Source organism: Gambusia affinis, linkage group LG20 (genome assembly GCF_019740435.1).
Source record: "Gambusia affinis linkage group LG20, SWU_Gaff_1.0, whole genome shotgun sequence".
Lineage (NCBI taxonomy): Eukaryota > Metazoa > Chordata > Actinopteri > Cyprinodontiformes > Poeciliidae > Gambusia > Gambusia affinis.
Genome location: NC_057887.1, coordinates 23675527 through 23697105, shown reverse-complemented (window position 1 = coordinate 23697105; position 21579 = coordinate 23675527). Strand labels below are relative to the sequence as shown.

Genomic DNA, 21579 nt, shown 5'->3' with positions numbered 1-21579 from the left:
AAAACTGAAAAGTGCGGCATGCTTTTGAGTCGGAACCACCTTCTGGTGAGCAGTTGGGGAACATTTTTATTCATTATTCTTTGTGAAGCTCAAACTCTCAGCTCGGATGGAGAATGTCTGAACTTTTAATTGTTGGCTTTGGATCTGGACTTTGACTAGGCTATTCTATCTGATGTATTTATTAGTCATAAAACAGGAACATTTTGAGGTCAAGATGGTGACAGTTTCCCTCTATTCTCTCCTCTAATAGTAAAAGTCTTTATACTGAGATGAATTGGACTCAATTTATTTATTAGGAGACGTTTGGAGGTTATTTGTGTTTTCCTGAAGCCTAAGAGAGGAAGAGGTTCAGAGATCCTCAGAGTCTGGAGGAGGGAAGATGGAGGACAGACAGACAGGAAGGAGAAACATTCTCCTTCCTGTCTGTGCGCTCTGCCAGCAGCAGGTTCTGCTGCGTGGAAATTCCTTCAGCTTCAGTTTCATCATCATTGATTCAACGATCGGTTTGTTTCTGTCAACTGATCACTGGGAGCAGAAGATTAGTTTTTATTTCTTATTTTGTTTCATGAATCAACCAATCAGAGCCGAGATGAAACCTGCTGATTTATTTCAGACTGAAGACGTACCAGAGATCTGCCAGGACAGATTCTAGATTGAACATTCTAGCAGTGTTTCTCAATTCCGGGCCTCACCCCAGCTGCTCTGGAATAGTGGTACATCTAAAACATGCTGAGGACTGGAGTTTGAGACCCCTGGTCTAGAGTGACGAGGATGTGAAACTTTACTGAGCTTCTGGTCCAAACGCCTCACCAGCAGGCAGCGCTAACGCGCTGCTGGGCGGTTTACCAAGAAGAGGAACCAATCACAGCGTCACCCCTAGCAATGGGGTCAATATCACCTAGCAATGGGGTCAACCATTCCTCCTCAGTAAGTTGGAGGTTCTGTTCCTTCCGGGTCAGAGAACCAGAACCTCCAACCCGTCTCAGTTATTAATTTTTCTAAAGTATTCAGACGATAACAGAGTTCACCCTCTCACTGCGCTGCCGGGTGAACACAGATAGTCAACGACCGACCCGTCACTCCGACAATATTTTTGCTCTTTTCTGGATCTTCTGAATAAAAATACTTTATTTCTTTAGTTTAAACTTCAAATTTTTTCCAGTGATGATCAAATGTGGTGAATTTGGGGTTAAGTTGCTAAAAACTGAACGAATCCAGTCCAGGAGTCATAATTTCAACCTTCATTCATAATTATGAATTTTGAAGTTATGCAGGTTTTCTTGTTTCAGTTTCTCATAATAATAACTTCAAAACTTCCTTCTACCAGTTAGCTAAATATTTAAACACTTGGTTTGTAAAATGCATGTTTAGCTCTTTAGCTGCAGTTTTGCAAAATAAACCAAATGGATACGGCAGAAAACTTAAAAAAAGTTTAAACTGGCTTGTTTCAATCTAGTTATGTTGCCTTGAGTTATAAAAATGCTGTTTATATCAGATGACTTCATGATTTAACATCTTGATTTTGAGTCTCTGTCTCTTTAAAGCTCCTCTGTTTCTGAAGCTCCGCCTCCAGGAAGTCGTCCCAACATGGCTCCTCTGTTAACCCTTTAATATTTTTACCAGCGATGCTCTGAGCAGCAGCTCCTATAATGAGTTCAGGAGATGATTTCTAATTGCTGCTGCTAGTCTGGAGGAGCTGAAAGGGGGAGGAGCTGCACCTCAGAGGCGGAGCTAGGTCCACTCAGGCGTTTTAACAGCTGAATGGTTGCCATGGAGGTTAAAGGATTTCACAAACATTAAAGAATCAAAGTCAAACTCCAAGTTTGTTTTTATAATATGATGGAAAGATAAAAATTTGATTTTACATGATACTGGCCCTTTAACTAATATGTAAACAACATGTATTTTACTAAACGTTCCATTTATGAGCTGAGTGGAAGGAAGGCTTTGATATTTCAGCAACTTCCTCCCCCACCAACAACTCAAACGGGATTTCACGCCCCGCTGGCGGCTGAAGCTCGGAGCTCAGCGGCCGCATGGCGGGCCTCCGGGCTGGTTGGGGGAGATAGGAGCTGCAGGGAGCGGGTCAAGGCTGCAAACAGACTGGCTCACACAAAACCTGCTCAGCATCTCCAGTGTGACTAAACAGAGAGGAGCGCACACAGCGGGCGGCGGGAGAGACTCCTAATAGCTGGAGAATGAGCTCATTAGCAGTCTCCAAGGATGTCTGCAGACACGCACGCTGCTGCTTTCACATCACAAAACAACAAGCAGCAGCAGCAGCAGCAGCAGCGGTTCTGTTTGCTGCTCGTCTTTCTCAGTTTCTCTGTTTGTATCAATATTGATTCCAACGTTCAACGTGACTCATAAAACGCCGTTTTGTTTGTTTTTGCCAGAGCAAAGCAGGTGTTTCAAAGAACCACGGAGCTTTTTTAGCTTTCACCAGGATGGCGTGAAGACCCGAACCGGGCCGGACCGAACCGGACCGGACCCAGAGAGCAGCAGGCAGCTCCACTCAGGTTGCATAACAATGACTTGTTGAGCTCAGAACCGCCAGCCTGCGTGTTAATATGTGGGCGCCGGTGACTGCGGGACAATGCGAACCCGCCGAGCGGTACTACAGGAGAGAGCGTTGTTGCCATGACGAGGGATGGAGAGGAAGAGGCTCTGCTGCTGCAGGAGGAGGAAGAGGAGCACAAACTGGGAATAATGGATGAGTCAGGAATGGTTCGGTACGGCCAGAACCATCCGGGTCGGGCTTCGTGCTGCAGACTGCCCAGGTTCCCAGTTTCCTGCGCCTGCTGCCTGTCTGCTACCTGCCGGTCATAAACTGGCTCATCAGCGCGGTCACGCTTAATGTAATCCCAGGATGACGCTCCACGCTCAGCAGATCCATGTAAACATGCCCTTCGGCGCTGACGCGAACCTCCCGCCCCGCCGTGAATCTCAGCCCAACAGAAACTCGCCTTCCGCCGCTCCGGCTCTTTGTTCTGGGTGTAAATGCGCCGCTTCCCGCTGCGGCTAATTGAATGGACCAACAATGATTCAACCTGGAGCACATTTACAGAAACATTCTGCAAAGAGAGAAAACCGGGCTGTTTCATTTCGTGACTCAGTTCCATCTTATCAGACTCACGGAAATCTAATGTAATAAAATCACGTAATGACCGGCGGCCTGTTGAACGTCACCGAGAAAAGCTACAAATGAACAGCAACCATTTAATAAGACGCCAGAAAACAACAGTTACCATGTTATTCACATATAAATGTCACAGTTTAAAACTTAATATTTAGTTTGAAGTTAAGTATTTAGCTTAGAGCTAACTAAAATATTTAGCTAGCCCAGAACTAAATAATTACTTTGGAGCTAAATTGCTAACTTGCTAACTAAATATTCATGGAGCTAAATATTGGTAAATTAGATCTATTATGTGCTTTTAGCTGAAACTGGATCTAAGTAAAGAAATGATGTTTGCTGGTGATTTAGTGAGTTAATGTTGAGTTTTTATTTTCTACCTTCTGAACGGCAGTGAGTTGTCAGTCGTGTTGCATCCTGCAGCACCAAAACACTCTGATTGAAACAAATCAGGGGATCCTGTGATCCCCTCCATTGTCAGAGTGAAAGCCCTTTACAGGATTACTGAACATCCCCGTACAGGATTACATCCGCAGTGAGTGTTTTAAATAGCTTCTGAACGGGCCGCTTCAGACGCCACTGAGCAGAGAGTTTCCTTTGTTGAACGTCGCTATCTGTGAAATAATTTTTGTTTTTCAGATGAGTCTGTGGCTGAACGGCTCAGGATGTAGAGCAACGTTTGGTTCCAGAGAGCAGAGAACTCATTTATTCAGTTGCTTTAGGAAATTCAAATCTGGAAACATGAAGTCCAGCTGCAGGGCCGCTCCATGCATTTTAGGGGCCCTAAGCAGATTTTTATTTTGGGCCCCAATAATAATATGCTAACACAGAATCTTCATTGTTCCTAAGTTTTAACCAGAGATGGGCAAAGACCCAAAACAAATACTTGAGTAAGAGCAGAATTACTTCAACATATTTTACTCCAGCAAGCAGCAGGTTCTGGTCCAGCAGGTTCTGGTCCAGCAGGTTCTGGTCCAGCAGGTTCTGGTCCAGCAGGTTCTGGTCCAGCAGGTTCTGGGCCGTTGGGTTGTCAATCAGACCTGTGAAGACTAAAGCCTGGATGAGTTTCTCTGATTTGAGACTTTAGTCTCTGGTTCTGGAAAAGTTCTGCAGCTGCTAAAAGATCCACTTTGGAACCGGCTTTCTCTGGCTCTGGAGGCTCAGGTCAAAGGTCAGAGGTCATCACTACTCCCAGGTCTCGGGCTGATCGCTGGTTTTTGATTGCAATAACTGAAGCTGTGAATTTATTCTAGATCTATACCTCTAGATCTATAAACTCTAGATCTATAAACTATAGATCTATAAACTCTAGATCTATAAACTCTAGATATATAAACTCTAGATCTATAAACTCTAGATCGTTCCTCTTTAATAACTTCAGTTTTGTCTCATCCACACTATTTTCTGTTCTCAGCATCTGTTCAGTGACTGAATGGGGTCAAAGGTCACCTGGTGACATCATCATGTAGAGCTGTGTATCATCTGCGTCGTCATGGTAACTGATCTGATTTCCTGTTATAATCTGAGCCAGTGGGAGGATTCCTTGGATTGAACCTTGGGAAACCCTTCAGGTGACCTCTGACCTCTTCGATGAGAAGTTTCCTATTTAAACAAAGCAATCCCAGTTCTTTATGTCAGACTGGAACCAGTTCAGTTCCCAACTGTCTAGTTGGTTCAGTAACATGTCATGATCCACTCTGAGGTCCACCAGAACCAGAACCAGAACCAGCGCTGTGGTAAATGTGATCAGTTACTGACCAACTCTGGTTCTAATCATCAGTGTGATTTTTAATTGGCTGCCATCCTGCCAGGGTTGTTGACAAACGTAACCTGATAAACATTTACAGTGAACAAGTTTCATATCTTATATTTCCCAACTGTGGCATCAGGAAGTGACTCATCTATTATTTGTGTCCCAACTGTAAACGTGTAATAGAAATAGTTTTTCTAAGTGAGATCTTTCTTGCTGCTGACGGCGTCCCGGTTTGTTTCAGAGTCGGATATTTTTCAGAACTCGGCGTTCTGGTTCTGCATTTCAATCCTTCCTCATTTAAATTCTCCAAACTGCATCAGGCGGCTCAGATTCATCTCTCCTCATTTTGTCACTCCTGTTATCCGCCGACGTTGAGTGATTTCAGTGATTCTGAGCAGATGATGCTCTCTTCCTGGGAGGCGGACGCTGTTTTCTCCGCTGTTCTCCGGCATCCACAGCGAGCTGAACTCTGCAGAGCGGCTCAGACATGAAACACATCCTGACAATCTGTCCCTTCAGATCAAACCTTCAGCAGCTGCACAAAGTTCCAGGTTCTGCTGAATCCTCATCAGAAAAACTGAAATAATCTGGAGGGATTTAATTAGAATACGGATTATTGTGAATTCATCAGGAGATTAATCACAATAATAATAATATTATGTTTTCAGAATATTTACACCAGAGTTCGGCACTGACTAGGCCACCGTTCAGGCAGCGTTACCGTAGCAACAGGCTTTGTAAACATGCTGGAGACCTTCAGGCGTTTACAGGCAGGAATGCAGCTCGGCTGTAATCTGGATTATGAACCATCTGCAGATTAACTCCTGCATTTCATTTGTGTTGTTCCTGTTTATCTATCCGCTGTTTTTATTTTAACTGGATATTCTCATAAATTACTTACAGTTATAAAATACTGAGATCTCATCCATCCTGTGCAGTTCTTGTTTTTGTCCCACTTAAATGTTTCAGATCAAACTTTAAACCTTTTGGCACAAAAAGCATTGTAGAGCACGGTGGAGGATCTGTGATGCTGTGGGCCTTTTTCATGGTATCATGTTAAGAAATAATGAATTACACCCAATTTATTATCAAAAATTCAAACTTAATTCATTCAAGATCATTTCTTAATTTACCTTCCAGGCTGACCTGAGAGTGAAGGAACTTCTGTTGGTCGTCCGTCTGGGGAATTAATTTAATGTGACACATTTCTGGTAATTGTTCTTCAAAATGACAAAGACAAGAGAACATGTGATTAAAAACACCAAGCGTGTTTATCATGAAGGAAGTCCCGCCCTCGTAAAACTCTGTCTTTTTAAAAGTGAAACATATATAAAATCTGAAAGTATCTTTGAAAAAATGTAGAAAGTAAAACTAAATACATATAAAAACTAAAAGGAATAAAATAAAATCTGAAAAAAATTAGATGTTAAAAAACTATTTGAAAAATTAAACCTGGAGAAAAACATCTGAAACCTGATCTGCATTAACAGGTCAGAGTTAATGCAGCCACTGTTACATTTACAGTAATTTAACTGCTGTAAATTACTGCTTTTCATCAACAGGGTTTTCAAAGCTTCATTTTAGAAATGCATTTTTTCCTGATTTAAATTTCTGAAACATGATATTTGCTTGTGACATTATTGGGCCAAATTTGTCTCCATACATCAGACGCTTTGGGTCGATCAGGATTCATTAAATAACCCGTTTCGTTCTACCGACACCGGCGCAGCTGGGATCTCATGAACTGGTTCTGGAAGCTTTTCCTCCAGTTTTCCTCTCTGTGGGTGTTTGGTCTGACTGGATAATTGTTTAATTAGTGCAGAAACAACCTGCTTTGTGTCGCAGCTCCTTCAGATCCCTGGAGATCTCGGCTCGGCTCGGCAGACTGAAACCCGATTCTCCTCTCAAACCTCCACTGTTGGCTGAGAGCCAAACAGCCGCAGAAACTCAGAAACTGATGCTTCCAGAAGTTATCACAATAATAAATAAAATAATAAAATGTTTCTGAAATGAATTTAGCAGAAACAGGAAAACCCATCGATCTGTTCTGGACGAACGAACGAACGATTCATTCCACGAGAGGAATGAATCATTCTGAACGAACGAACGATTCATTCCATGAGAGGAATGAATCATTCTGAACGAACGAACGATTCATTCCATGAGAGGAATGAATCGTTCCTCCAAACTTTCAGCCGCCGTGCGTCTTCTCAGGTCTAATCTAATTACAAGGAGAATTTATTATGAGATTATGAGACCACCATATTAGGATTAATGCGCCATAATCATGAACTAAACACACACACACACACACACACACACACACACACACACACACACACACACACACAGTGAAATATAGCAGTAAAGGCAGATAATAACTACTAATATGAACAGATTTCTGCTGTAACAGGAACTCTGCTTTGTTTAAAGTGGGGATTCTGTGGAGTACGTCTGAGAAGGGAGTATCTTACCTTCAGCAGAAAGTAATCAGATTACTCTCAGTTTGAAGAATTAGGATTGAGGAACTTTTCCAGGTGGTTTTCTTTTTCTCCTGGTTACTGCAGAAACCAGGTTTTTAGTGATTAGTAAATGTTTAGATTAAACTGTCATTTGTTGAAGAATAAATAACAGGGTGAAATGTGGCCATAATGCCTGAGTGCAGCATCATTCAGAGTGGAGGCTGAAATGTTAAAGCTGGTTTATTTCCTGTTTCTCCTGCAGCTTTGTGTCGTTTTAACACATTTAATCCTTTTCAAATATGTCTGGCTGCAGTGTAGGAGTACATTGTTTATTATTCATGAAAAATTCTCATCATGATCCAAATTTTGATTTATCATTGTCAAATTTCAGTTAATGTGAAAAAAACTGATGAAAATGTTATTTTTAGTATTTTCTCCACAAGCACATTAATATCAGTAAAGTCAAAAATATGATTAAATATCTCAGTAGATATAAATCATCATACAGTTAAATAAAAATGATATTATAACTAGTTCATATTGTCACTTTTATCATTAAAATATTCCAAATATTGGGCGTGCTGTGGTGGCGTAGGGGATAGCGTGACCCACGTTTGGAGGCCTTCAGTTCTCGACGCGGTGGTCGCGGGTTCGAGAAAAAAAATAAAAATAAAAATAAAAAATATTCCAAATATTAACATTTGAACTCCCACAGCTAAATGTTAACATAAAGGTTATGAATATCTTTGGCATGGCTGCAATTATTAATGCAGAACAATAATAACAGGAGTATTTCAGAGTGATGCTTGTTGTTAAACATGTTAAATAGCTGAAAGCAAAATAACCAGCAGCTTTATGGAAATACAGCATAAATATTAATATGAATATGACAGAAGAGGAAGTTTCAGCGGCGAATCCACGACAGATAAAAATGATTCATGAGCCAAATATTTCTCACACATTTATTCTTTCATTACTACATTAAACCAAATTATTATTTTATAAGTTTTGTTCCAACAGTAACTCTTTCTGTATAAATACATTTTTATTAGAAATTATATTGAATTATGGTAATTATATTAAACTGAGGCAGATATTAAATCCTGTTTCTTATCCAAAGAGGTTAAAATTTTCAGCTCATTTAATAATCCATCAGTGTGTAACATGAACTGACCTTTGAACTTTGACCTTTAATGTCTAAAGAGTAAAAATGAGAAACTTTGCCAGTTTATGCAACAATATTATTCAAAACACGCAGTTCCATCCCGAAGAGCTAACAGCTAGCACACAGCGCTAACATTAGCATGATGCTACTGCTAGCACAACAACAACCAGGATGTCAAACCAACCAATTAAATTCATGTCTGAAATAAAGTTGGTTGTGATTTTAACGTTATTAGCATTATTAGCATTTAGCGCTTTGCGGCATCCATCGTTTCAATGAATCCTTCTTTGTGCTAGCGGAGGTTGCTAAGACACTCGTTCTTAAAGTGCATCAAGTAAAGTGATGTGGGAACATTTCCAGTAAAAATCAAACATAACTGGACATTAAGAGGTTCTGACTGCAGGTTAGTTCACCCAACAACCCAGCATTTAGCCCGATCCATTTGTAGTTTCAGCATCCTTGAATTTAGACTACAAAAATGGCTCAAGAAATAAACATGGTGGATTCACTAAACTGGTTAGTTGGAATAAAGGACCCAGTTCAGATGTAACAGTTTAAAACACTGAAATGAAGTGAAATAAATCGATGCAGCTGGAGAAACTAGATTCAACTTTTCTGCTTTGCTAAAGACTCAAAGTGCAAAACAAAATGAATTTAAAGGCTAAAAAAATGGGTTTGCTTGATATGTCTCATTTTATGAATAGAGTTTATTAATGAGCTCAGATAAAACATGTTGGTTTAAAGTTGCAGTACGTCACTTTTACAGAAAATATATTTTTTTACATATTTGTTAAATTATCATTACGTCAGGACTGTTTATGAGACAAATAACCTGGTGCTAACCTGGTGCTAACCTGATGCTAACCTGGTGCTAACCTGATGCTAACCTGGTGCTAACCTGATGCTAAACTGGTGCTAACCTGGTGCTAACCTGATGCTAACCTGGTGCTAACCTGATGCTAAACTGGTGCTAACCTGATGCTAACCTGATGCTAATCTGGTGCTAACCTGATGCTAACCTGATGCTAAACTGGTGCTAACCTGATGCTAACCTGGTGCTAACCTGATGCTAAACTGGTGCTAACCTGATGCTAACCTGACGCTAACCTGATGCTAACCTGGTCCTGTCCTGTGTTTGTCCAGAAGGCGGCAAGCTGAACAACAATGTGGCAGCGAGTTCCAGCGTCGGCCCGCAGCAGCCCTACCCGGCGCTCAGCCAGCTGGCTCAGGCCTACGAGCAGCAGCAGCAGCAGCAGCAGCAGCAGCAGCAGCAGCAGCAGCAGCAGCAGCAGCAGAACGCCGACCTGAACAAGTACGCCTCCCTGAAGGCCGTAGGTGAGTGGCAGCTTCAGCCAACAGCATGTCAAACACAGCAGGTGGCTCCGGTCCGAGCAGGAGCGGCAGTACCGAGACGGGACGGCATCACAATTAGGCTTTTATTGATTTGTTTTCCCTCCAGTAGATTTTATTGAAGGTTTTACGACCTGAACACAAAGGGCAGCCAGTCTGCGACTCTCCTGCTGGAGTCTGACAGCAGTTATTGACTGCGCCGCATGCCTGAGCGCGCTGGAAGACACAAACCGCCGTCTGCAGACAGCCTGGTGCATGATGAGGCGGCTGCCAGCGCAGGCCATCTGAAATTCACCCACATTTACAAACCGGCATCTTCCCAGACGACTCCAATCATTCAGTTTGTGTTTGTCTGACAGGTAATCCGCCTCCAGCTCCTGTTTAGTCCAGTTTCCACTCATTACCAGCAACCGCATCTCTGCATGAAGCGACAGGAGGCGGTTTGGACGCCTGACTGCATAAACTGATGAATAACGGCATAAATTCATATATCAGCAGAGGAAAATCAGGGTGTCCAAACTGCGGCCCCGGGGTCATTTGTGGCCCATACACTGATTTTGTCCGGCCCCAAATATAATTCAAGAACGCTAAAAATTTGGTCTTTCAGAACAGAAAACATTGTAATCAGGGTAAAATTATTACCAACATAATTTCCATACAACGGAAAATATAAGTATGATGCAAAAGATTAGCTGTTTTATAAGCAAACTTTAAAATAATAAGTAGAAACTTCGTTCATCCAGCAACTTTGGCTGAAAAGCTGAAAATCACCAAAATCAGCTTTTATCTTAATTATTAAACTTAGTGAAATATAGCAAGAGATTCAAACCAACCAAACCCTCTGAGCAACCTGTTCCCCTCCTGGCCTGTGGGGGCGCTGCACCAACAACCACTGAAGGAAACCACACAAAAACCTCTGAAGACACTGAGAGCAACTTCCTTCTTCACCAGGTGGAAACAAGATGGAGGCGTCAGATTTTAGTGTTGGAGGATTTCTCTTTAGTCTTTGGCTGAAGACCAGGAGACATTTCTGCTGCTAGCGCTAGGCTAGCATGTTAGCTTTGGTTGGATTTACCCAGAGTGCTCTGTAGTTCACTTCCTGCTTTTGGAGCGGTCTCTGGTCCTCTTGGTGTTCATACTGAACCAGAGTTCACTTCAACTGAACCCCGACCGAGGTTTGGAGAATCAGAGGTCAGAGGTCGATTAGTGTTCACACCTTACCAACCAGACCGGAGTTTGTAGAAATGTGGAGCGGAGTTGGATTGAAGCGGACCGGAGTCAGGTTCAAGCAGACTGAACTGGACTGGTGGGATGATTTGTAATTCCCTGAAGGTGGGATGAGTCGATGCTCAGATGCTCTCTGCATATTTCGGATCATTTTGTTTGGTGAAAACCACCAGAGAACATCCTGATGTCAATCTTTGAAGATCAAACAATAAATGGATTCTCATTTCACACCTGCATTGAACAAGAGGAGAAAAATCCCAATCACCATGGAGAAGGCAGACATGCCAATTTTCCCCAGACAGCAGCTTCAGCAGATCAGAGTGAGAGCTGAGCGGAAAACCCTCCCGGATGATGAAGGCCGCCTTTCATCCCGTCTCACAGGAGCCCAGCCGACGGACGCTGCTCTCCGTCTCTGTTCAGAGTTTATGATACCTGAGCAACAGGTACCTGAGTCATGGTTGTTAAGCTATAAAGGATGCGGTCAGAGTTCAGATTTAACTGCCCAGCTGGATATTTAGCATTTTATTTGTTAAATAAACATAAATATATGCAGAAAAACATGTCAGCATGTTTTAAAGGGGCAGTGTCGTGTTTTGCAGGTACAATCTAACCATGTCACCTTCAGCTATAAAAATGCTAGAAATATCAAATCCTAATTTCTGATTTAGCTTCTTGAAATTGGGTCTCTGTCTCTTTAAGAAATCCTGTTCTTTATGAAGCTCCGCCCCCAGGAAGTCGTCCCAACATGGCTCCTCTATAAACTCTTTAACGTTTTTACCAGCATTGCTCTGAGCAGCAGCTCCTATGAGCAGCTGTTTGCTAATTGCTGCTGGCTAGTCTGAAGGAGCTGAGTGAGGGAGGAGCTTCATCTCGGAGGCGGGGCTAGGTCCACCCAGGCATTTAACAGTTGAATGGTTGCCATGGAGATTGGAGGATTTCTCAGACATACAGAATTAACACTGCAGGGAAAACATGATGAAAGTTCAAACATGTTAGTTTACATAATAAAGATAAAAATCTGAAAGGTGTGGCTTGTATCTGTATTACATCCCCAGTTTAAAACCACCTGCAGGCAGAAGTTTGGTTCATTCTTTTAAGCTCGGTCAGATGGGCACATTGGATTCAGGACTTTGACTAGGCCATTGTTTGATCTAAACCACCGTGTCTTACCTCTGGCTGAGTGTTTGTGATAATTTTTCCAGGATTTTCCTTCATTCTGACCAGCTGAAGCATCCCCTCAGCATGACTCAGCCACTCCTTTACCACCATTTTCAGATTTTAATTAGAAGAAATCTGTTATTTCTTCTAATTAAAGAAGAACTAAAAGGTTAGCTGCACTCATCGTTCACAGTTATTGTAACAATGTGACAAACTGAGGTGGAGATGAGGGGAGAGCTCTGAAGACCAGCTGCAGGTGTCTAGTTAAAGTCTGTGTGTGGAGAAACACGCTGACATTTTGCCTGGCAGTAACCTGTCTGCGCCTCAGGCGGATGCTGCTGTTTACTCCCTGAAATGAAGACGGGAGGAAAGCGAGTCGTTTTCAGACACTAAATTTCCTGGAAGCTGATGACAAACTGGCAGAAAGCAGAGGAGCAGAAACGCGGCAGAACGAGGGAAAGCCGCAGCGACGGCGGCTGCCTGCAGGCCACAGAATCAATCCAACCCGTCTGGAAACATTTCCAAGGTTCATATTTAACATAATATTTCCTGTTAAAGATGCCCGGCCCCCGCCGCGGCTCCTCACAGAAACACAATTATGTTCTGTGTCTAACTTTTGAACATCATGACGGGTTCAGGCAGCGATTTGAAAGTCAAATCTACCAGCAACGTTCTGGTTGCTTCTGAAGCAGACTCTTCATCTTTTACATCTTTCTTCCTCCTGCCTGCTTTTGTAACCTTTAATGTCTGGGCCTCCTCTTCCTCTCTCCTCCTCTCCTCTTCAGTTTTCCTCCCTAATCCGCCTCGCTCCGTCTCCCTCATCAAAGAATCGTTTGAGAGCTAATTGTGATCTGCTGCTATGGCCGCTCATGTCATTCTGCTAATTGAAGGGAGATTTCTCCTTCAGCGTCGGACAGAAATCTCTTCAACAAGACGACGGGAAACTGGGGAGAAAAACGGGAACAATCCGTCACCCAGTCATGGCTAGCCGTTGCTAAGTGCTGACATCATAAAGCTCTGGTTAGATATCGATTTACTGGGATGTTATTGGCACCAAGTTCACGGAGGAAACATCAGTAATCTTGTCTGCAGTTCTGTTTTCATGTTTTGATGTCAAACCTGGTTCCGCTAACACGCTAACAGCAGAGCTAATCTGTCATTTAGCAGTTTAGCCTTTTTGCTAACTTTGAGGACATTTAGCACTCTTAGCTTTCCCTGAAACAAGTCAGAACAAAAAGTTTAATGTCTCCTATTTATTCTGTGACATCATAATTTAATTATTGATGTATGTTTCAGACGGCCAGTAATTTACTGGATTTAAAACTTCCATGAAATAAAATGCTGAATCATTCATAACAATAAGTATGTAATTACAGATATTTTTATTTTGTAATACATCTTGTCGTGAAACAACTTCAGATATTTGGAATGTGAATGTTGTAAAGCTGATTTTATGGTAAAACAGCCTGCCATAAACAGGAAGGAGTGCATCATCTGTCTGCAGCAGATTTTTGTTTTTTTCTGCCTGTTGACCTGATTAAAGTGGAACCAGGCCTCAGATCTGCCCCCTTCTTTAATTGCCCCTCTACTCTTCCCCAGCGGCCCCATCAGCCTCCCCTCTGTCGGTCGGCGGCCCACTCCTCCGTCCCCCTGGACGCCTCTGGAAGGTCACTTTATTGGATTCGAGGCGCAGAAGCAACTAATGATCTCTTGGATCCACCACTTGTTCTCCTGCTGGAACAAATGACCAATTATGGCCTCTGTGTTACGAACAAACGTCCTGCTGGGTCTCACCAGTCATTTCTGCTGTACATTCAGTTTCCATAGGCAGTAAAACCCTCGTAATTAAGGGAAAGGAGCTCAACGCGAAACTCCTTGACATTTTTACCTTTCATTGAATCTCTGAGGCTGAATCTGCCTGGAAATCTCCTCCAACGCAGCAGGTTGTTCTGTTTCATGATGTTTAAACCCGTTGACTGCAGCACCTGGAAAAACTTCAGCCATGTTCCCCAAAGTCTCAACAGATTTGTAGCTAAACTCCTGCCTGCAGATGAGTCTACAGCTTACCGTAAATATGTATCAGTGCAGCAGCTTCATGACCTTTTCCATCTCCAGGTCTGAATTTAAACCAAATCCATCCAGAGTCTTACAAAGCAGAGACATCGCCCAGGCTTCTCCCCTGAGCCTGGCGTATGAAAACTTTCTGATCATGAAATTATACTTTACAGATAATTATTTGTAAAACCTATTGATCCATCGATCCTGGTCACAGAAACGCCTCAGTTTCTGGAGTTTGTTGTAATTTAACAGGAAATAAAAAGCCTGAAGGGAGAGAGTACTTTTAGTTAGCCTGTACTAACCGTAACAGGCTAACAGTTGCGGTTAGCCTGTACTAACCGTAACAGGCTAACTAAAAGGCCAGCTGCACTCATCATACATGTTAGCTAAAGCGCTACATCAACATGCCATTTAGCTAATGCTAACGCTGAATACACATGGATGTGGTAATGCTAAACAATATACCAACACTGAATTAAGCAGAAGCTAATGCTAAATTTGCTACACCAATGCGGTATTCAGCTAAAGTTATGCTAGAGCGCTATACCAACATGGCACACAGTGGAAGCTAATGCTAAAACATGATACAAACACAGTGTTTAGCAGAAGCTAATGCTAAAACACTAAATTCCACCATGTGTTGCATTGTGCTAATGCATAGCCTTCAACAAAGTAAAATTTAGCACACCGATCTTCACGGTTAGCGCTGCAGTTAGTGATTCTTCAGATCAGATCTTTCATGGTTTCAGTTGTTGAGTTTTTCTAACTCCGTTGCTGGTTTTGCCTAATTGACGCCGACAAGACAAACCAAGCAGGAGATAAACAGACTTACTGTAGAACTAGCAACACATTCTGAGTATGGCGCTAAAATTAGCTCCATAATTAGCGCATTAGCTGATTAGTGGACATGTGCCCACCACTGCAAATGAAGAACCACGTGTGACATTAAAACATAGAAGGTTATTCCAGAACGTTTTAAACAAGGTTACTGGTGTTTGACGTTAGCAGGCAGTTTAATCAGACTTTATGACGAGTCTGCGGCTTTTAAAGGTACAGAGGCAGGAAATGAAATGGCAAACTAGGACTAATCTTAAAAATAACCTTTGGCAGGAGTGACAGATCAATCGGATCTTTAAAGCTAAATATACATGACTAGCTGAGGAGAACCAGATTTGATAGTTTTCCTGCGGTGATTGTTTGTCTTTGTGGGATTCTGCGTCTCACTCGGCGCGGCCGCCGGCTCTATGCTCCTCTTCTTGTTCCCCAGGATGTTTCAGCGCCGAGCCGCCTGGCTTCAGACTCATTCACCTGTCGCCTGAGCAGGTTTGATCCCAGGAGGAGGTCTGGTAGCGGCTTGGCAGGAGATGCTGCTTCCCCCGCCGCCGCAGTCCTCACCCACAATCCTCGGCTGCAGCCTCGCTCCTTCGCTCACAGTGATAAACTAGATTTATAGTTACAGCAGCAAAGCAGACTCACTGAGTGTGTAAACTTTATCTTCAAGGACAGGGAGGCGACGAGGAGCTAAAGAGTAATGAGTCGACTGTGAGCGCGGATCGGCCGCGAAAAAGGTCACATTTTACAGAGATAAGAGAGACTGGAGCTGGGTGACGCTAACTGACAGAGGAAGGAATAAATATCAGGCTTTAAAGCTGACTGCTCAGACGCTTAGCACACACACACACACACACACACACACACACACACACACACACACACACACACACACACACACACACGCTTACTGGGCAGAAGATGCTCTAAACAACAAACTGTTGGTGTGGATTATTGTGGGTCTGCTGCCTGAAATGTTTAGAGGAACATTTCTCACAAATCTTACTGCTGATCCTCAGAGCTGCAAAATGTTGTCAGATTTTTCTTATAATTAGAATGAACCGTGGATGAATTAAGCAAATGTTTTTGATTCTGTCTTACATGCCTCACTTATGCTTGTTCACTTGATTTTAGTAAATTAAATGAGCTTTTCCTCCTGATGGTCCAGTCGACCCGTTTCTACTGGAACCAGATTCTGAGTCAAACCAGCCTGTTCCCCTCCTGGCCTGTGGGGGCGCTGCACCAACAACCACTGAAGGAAACCACACAAAAACCTCTGAAGACACTGAGAGCAACTTCCTTCTTCACCAGATGGAAACAAGATGGAGGCGTCAGATTTTAGTGTTGGAGGATTTCTCTTTAGTCTTTGGCTGAAGACCAGGAGACATTTCTGCTGCTAGCGCTAGGCTAGCATGTTAGCTTTGGTTGTGTTTACCCAGAATGCCCTGCGCTGTAGTCCACTTCCTGCTTTTGGAGCGGTCTCTGGTCCGCTTGGAGTTCAAACCGAACCAGGGTTCACTTCAACCGAACCCAGACCAGAGGTCAAAGTTCAAGGAGCATTTATACCGCCAAAAAACTAACTGGACTTTGTAGGCAAATGGACTGGAGTCAGATTGAAGTGGACTGAACTGGACAGGTGGGAAAGAATCCCCATTTTGTCTCACACCTTTCTTTCAAGGAGCTCGACCCGAATACAGAGAAACAGGGCTGGTGTGAATGCAGGATCAGGAAACCACTCAAACAGAACCCGTCTTACGGCATGAAGTAGGCGAAAGACCTTCAAAATCCCAAATCTCTGACGTCTATTGATCTGGAAACGGTCCCAGAACCTTCTCTAAGGTTCTGGGACTCCAGAGAAACTCATTTGAACCAGGAACCACACCAGAACCAGAACCGCCTGAAAAAAAGTAAAAAGCTAAAAGGAGGTATGTGGCGTAGTCAAAGTCCAAACTTAAATCTGGTTGGGATGCTGAGTTGTAAACTTTAACAGATTATTTATGGAAAATCCCTCAAATTGTCTGAATTTAATTAATTCTCCAAAGAATCGGTCAAAGTTTCTCCTCTGGCAATCTTTGCTCAAAGGCAAGAAAACCAGCAACTGGCTTAAAGGGGATTTTCCTTTTTCACATCAGGCTATGTTGGCTTGGTTTAATAAAGGAAATTATCAGGTCAGGTTAGAATAAATCTTTAAGGGGGTCAAAACGTTACCAAAAATGAGTTTTAAAAGATGCTAAAGTTTAATAGCTAACCTGATAACTGCGTCTTAAGCTGCACCTAGAAAGTCTCAGGTGGCTCGGTTCTCTGAATTTTTCTCCCTCTGGACTTTTTAATCTTCTTAAGAGGAAAGTAAGATCCATCCTGGCTTTTCCTCAGACTTCACTCCTCCAGAATCAGAACCGGCCTCTCCCTGCAGGCGTTGCAGGAGCTGTGCTCCCTGTTTGGCCATTTTGATAACAAGAAGCTAAAAGTTAAAATCCTCCAGTCTGCTATCTGCTCTCTCTGGCAGTTCAGTGTATTTCATGTTTTTATGTGATTTCTCTCAGTAAGCAGCACCTTCTACCGTTGGTTCTGCGGTTCTGATTTGCTCTTCAGCAGCTTGTTGGCATTGAACTTCAGTCTATTTTTGTGTCTTTTTCTCCCACCAGCTGCAAAGTACAACGGAGAAATCTACAACAAGCGGCGGCTGATGGTGGAGCTCCCGACGAAGGGCGGCCTTCCTCTCCAACCGATGGGAAACTCTCGGAGCGCCATGGGCAACCTGTCGATGACGCCGCCGATGGCCGCCAACACCATGCTGTCAAACCCCCTCACCTCTAACCCCTTGAATCCCTCTATGACGCAGATGGCTTCAATGGCCAAAATGGCTTCAATGACAGCGATGACATCCATGCCGCAGATGACCTCGCTCTCCCCAATGCCCTCCATAACCCCCATGACCTCTTTAGGTCAACTGACTCCAGAGCCTGTGGCCACCTACGTGATGGAGATGCCCAGCATCTCGTCCGTTTCCACCTTGCCGTCGGAACGGCACATTGCGGGCGGCAGCGGCGGACTCAAGCCCAACGGCCAAAAGCCCAAAGGCGGCCACGCGGCCCACAGCTCCTACAGCTCCCACACGCACAGCCACACCCACAGTAGCAAGGCGCCAGGACTCGGGGCTTCTTCCCTGGCGCACATGGTGGGGACGATGCCAAGCGGCATGTCCAGGGCCGTGGGGACCGCCTTTGGCTCGAGCTCGGCCACCATGGGCCGGCCGCTCGCCTACAGCTCCAACACCATCGCTGGGCACGCGGCGGGCTTTGGCATAAAGGCCTGGGATGGGACGGAGACGGTGGGCAGGAGGAAGAGCTACGGGCACAAGAGGCCCCAGTGCACGGTGCTGGAGCCCAACCAGCTGCACGGCACCCGGGGCCAGAGCCACAGCCAGCACTTCCTGCCCACGCAGCCCTACTTTGTGACCAACAGCAAGACGGAGGTGACTGTGTGAGAGCAAGAGACGCGAATAATCTCTAGTTGGAGACGGCGCCTCCTGGGGAGCTCCGGAGGAGGCGGAGCTTCGTCATCTGAGTGAACGTTGCCTTGAAGTCAGAGCCAACCAATCAGATCACACTTCAGACGTTGACGACAGACAGTACATACCTGAGGCCATGTTTGTACATTTGTGCCGATGTTCGAGTTGTCTCCTTCTCTGTGACGATGTCCAACATTAGAGAGTCAGAAACCAAACCTGATAGCAATATCGCAGATGAAGAGCGATGTCATGGTAACGGAGAAAAACAGAGTTTTTACCCAGAAGCCTTTAGGAGAGACTTCCTCAACAAAACACCATTCGGTCTGGAGGAAGAAACGTTCGCTTATGATTCACAACCGTTTCTCCTGAGAGCTTTGAGGCAGATGCACACAGAGGTGATGATGATGATGATGATGATGATGATGATGATGATGATGATGGTGATGATGGTGATGATGATGATGATGATGATGGGCTTCAGATTTGAGGTAGATGCAGCAAAAACAGAAAAATTCAAACGGTTTTTAAATCTGATTGGATCCCAAAGATTCAATCAGAGATTAAATCCTCTTAATCCCTGAGATTCTTCAGTTTTAATAATCTGGCAGCTATTTTAATACAATAACTAAACAACTAAACAGGATGAATGTTTTCAACTATAATGACCTAGTCAAAGTTTATTTATGGAGAAACTTTAAAAACAACCGAAGCTGTGGTTAATGAAAACAGAAAACAGAACAAAAACGGACAAAAAGTATAAAATACAGAATCTGTGCAGAATAAAAGAACAGAAATAAAATGGAGTGATGCTCAACCGGAGAAAAACTTCTGCTTTACTGATCTACAGGCGTCAGGAAGAACCAGCAGGAGGAAAAACATCAGATAGGATCTGCTGACTGGAGGTCAGAACAATAACAGTTTAATATGGAAACAGACCAATAATTAACTTTCTATTCCCCCTTCAGAGCGTCTGATGCCCAGTTAAATTAAGACAGAGTCTTAAATAATGAGAATAAAGTTGTAACATTAGCAGAATAACGTTAATATTGTGAGAAGAAAAGTCGTTGGGGAAAAAAAACAAGTGATGAAGATCTGCAATAATTATTGGTGCCAGAGATCGTCTAACAACGGAGACTTTGACTCCTGATGTCCTGATGTCACGACCCGTTCAGGACGCAGACACTTTCTGTGAAACTCATTCAAAACAACATTTTTTGCAGATTTTTTGAAAAGCTTAACTAAAACATTTGTAAGAAGAGGCATCGTTGAGTAGCTGAAATATAGGGGCGCCACGCTACCGGGGCGCCGCGCTACCGGGGGTTGTGGGACCAAATGGCTAAAGAACGAGTTTAAAGCTTCTCATCTGAAACTTTTTAAACCAGGGACCAAACATAAATTTAAACCTTTAATTGTTCAAAGATTCTTTTTCAGACGGCTGGGATCATTTTGTGCAATTTAATGTTCGCAAAAGCTATAAAATATATTTAAAGAATTGTCCTAACCTTTCTAAAGCTCTTATTTTTCTATCAGATCATTTTCTGAACTCCAGTTTTACCAACAGAAAGAGAGAAAAACCATCTGGAAGAATCTATGTGGGTTAAATGACTCAAATATAAAAATAAACCTGTGAGTGTGACAAATAGGCCAAATCGTTGAAGGGCTTCTTCAAGCCAGTTTGCATGTTTCCATGTGAGCTGGGCGGATCCAGATCCAGATCCAGATTCAGATCCAGATTCAGATTCAGATCCAGATTCAGATTCAGATCCAGATTCAGATTCAGATCCAGATTCAGATCCAGATTCAGATTCAGATTCAGATCCAGATCCAGCTCTCCCATCCGGAGCGTTTCCGTCTCCCTGGTTAAAGCAGAAGAAACGTTCAGGTGAGAAGGCAGAAGCTGCTGGAGCGGCAGGAAGCAAATCTGAGAGAAACTGCTAGAGTCTAACCATGCCGCCAATCAGAGGTCAAAGGTCACCTGACACTGAGGCCGGCTGTTACTGAATAATGCTGTGCAACACGCTTCTCCTTCCAGGGTCACATGACCAACACATGGGGCCCGACAAGACTAAACCACATGGGGCCCAGTGGGACTAAACCACATGGGGCCCGACGGGACTAAACCACATGGGGCCAGACGGGACTAAACCACATGGGGCCAGACGGGACTAAACCACATGGGGCCAATGGGACTAAACCACATGGGGCCAGACGGGACTAAACCACATGGGGCCAGACGGGACTAAACCACATGGGGCCAGACGGGACTAAACCACATGGGCCCAATGGGACTAAACCACATGGGGCCCAGTGGGACTAAACCACATGGGGCCCGACGGGACTAAACCACATGGGGCCCAATGGGACTAAACCACATGGGGCCCAATGGGACTAAACCACATGGGGCCCAATGGGACTAAACCACATGAGGCCCAGTGGGACTAAACCACATGGGGCCCAATGGGACTAAACCACATGAGGCCCAGTGGGACTAAACCACATGAGGCCCAGTGGGACTAAACCACATGGGGCCCAATGGGACTAAACCACATGAGGCCCAGTGGGACTAAACCACATGAGGCCCAGTGGGACTAAACCACATGGGGCCCAATGGGACTAAACCACATGGGGCCCAATGGGACTAAACCACATAGGGCCCAACCAACAGAACGTTACTTTACGAAGAATGTTTTCACATGTTGTTCACCACGACGAAGATAATCTGTGAAAAGATCGATCTCCTACATTTCATCCCTGAGCTGCTACTGCCTTCTGAAGAAAATAACCAAAAACCAATCAGAGCCAGGAGGCGGGGCTTAGCGCTGTCAATTATGCCCATGTATGCGCTGCTAAATGTGCTAGTAGTGGAGAAACAACTCACTGTTACAGAAAAGCTGTTCAGGTGCTGCCATCTGTGGCTATGCTAACTAA

The 21579-nt window shown here is 43.8% G+C and overlaps 1 protein-coding gene across 1 annotated transcript in view; it reads left to right on the top strand.

Annotated features, from left to right (window-relative positions):
- Positions 1–20571, top strand: part of shisa9a (shisa family member 9a) — a 35404-nt gene extending 14833 nt beyond the window's left edge. The window contains exons 3-4 of the mRNA XM_044102756.1: positions 9660–9851; positions 17786–20571. Of these exons, the coding sequence (XP_043958691.1) occupies positions 9660–9851; positions 17786–18627 (1034 nt within the window). The 3' untranslated portion in view covers positions 18628–20571. The remainder of the gene's footprint in view (positions 1–9659; positions 9852–17785) is intronic.
- The last annotated feature ends 1008 nt before the right edge of the window (positions 20572–21579 follow it).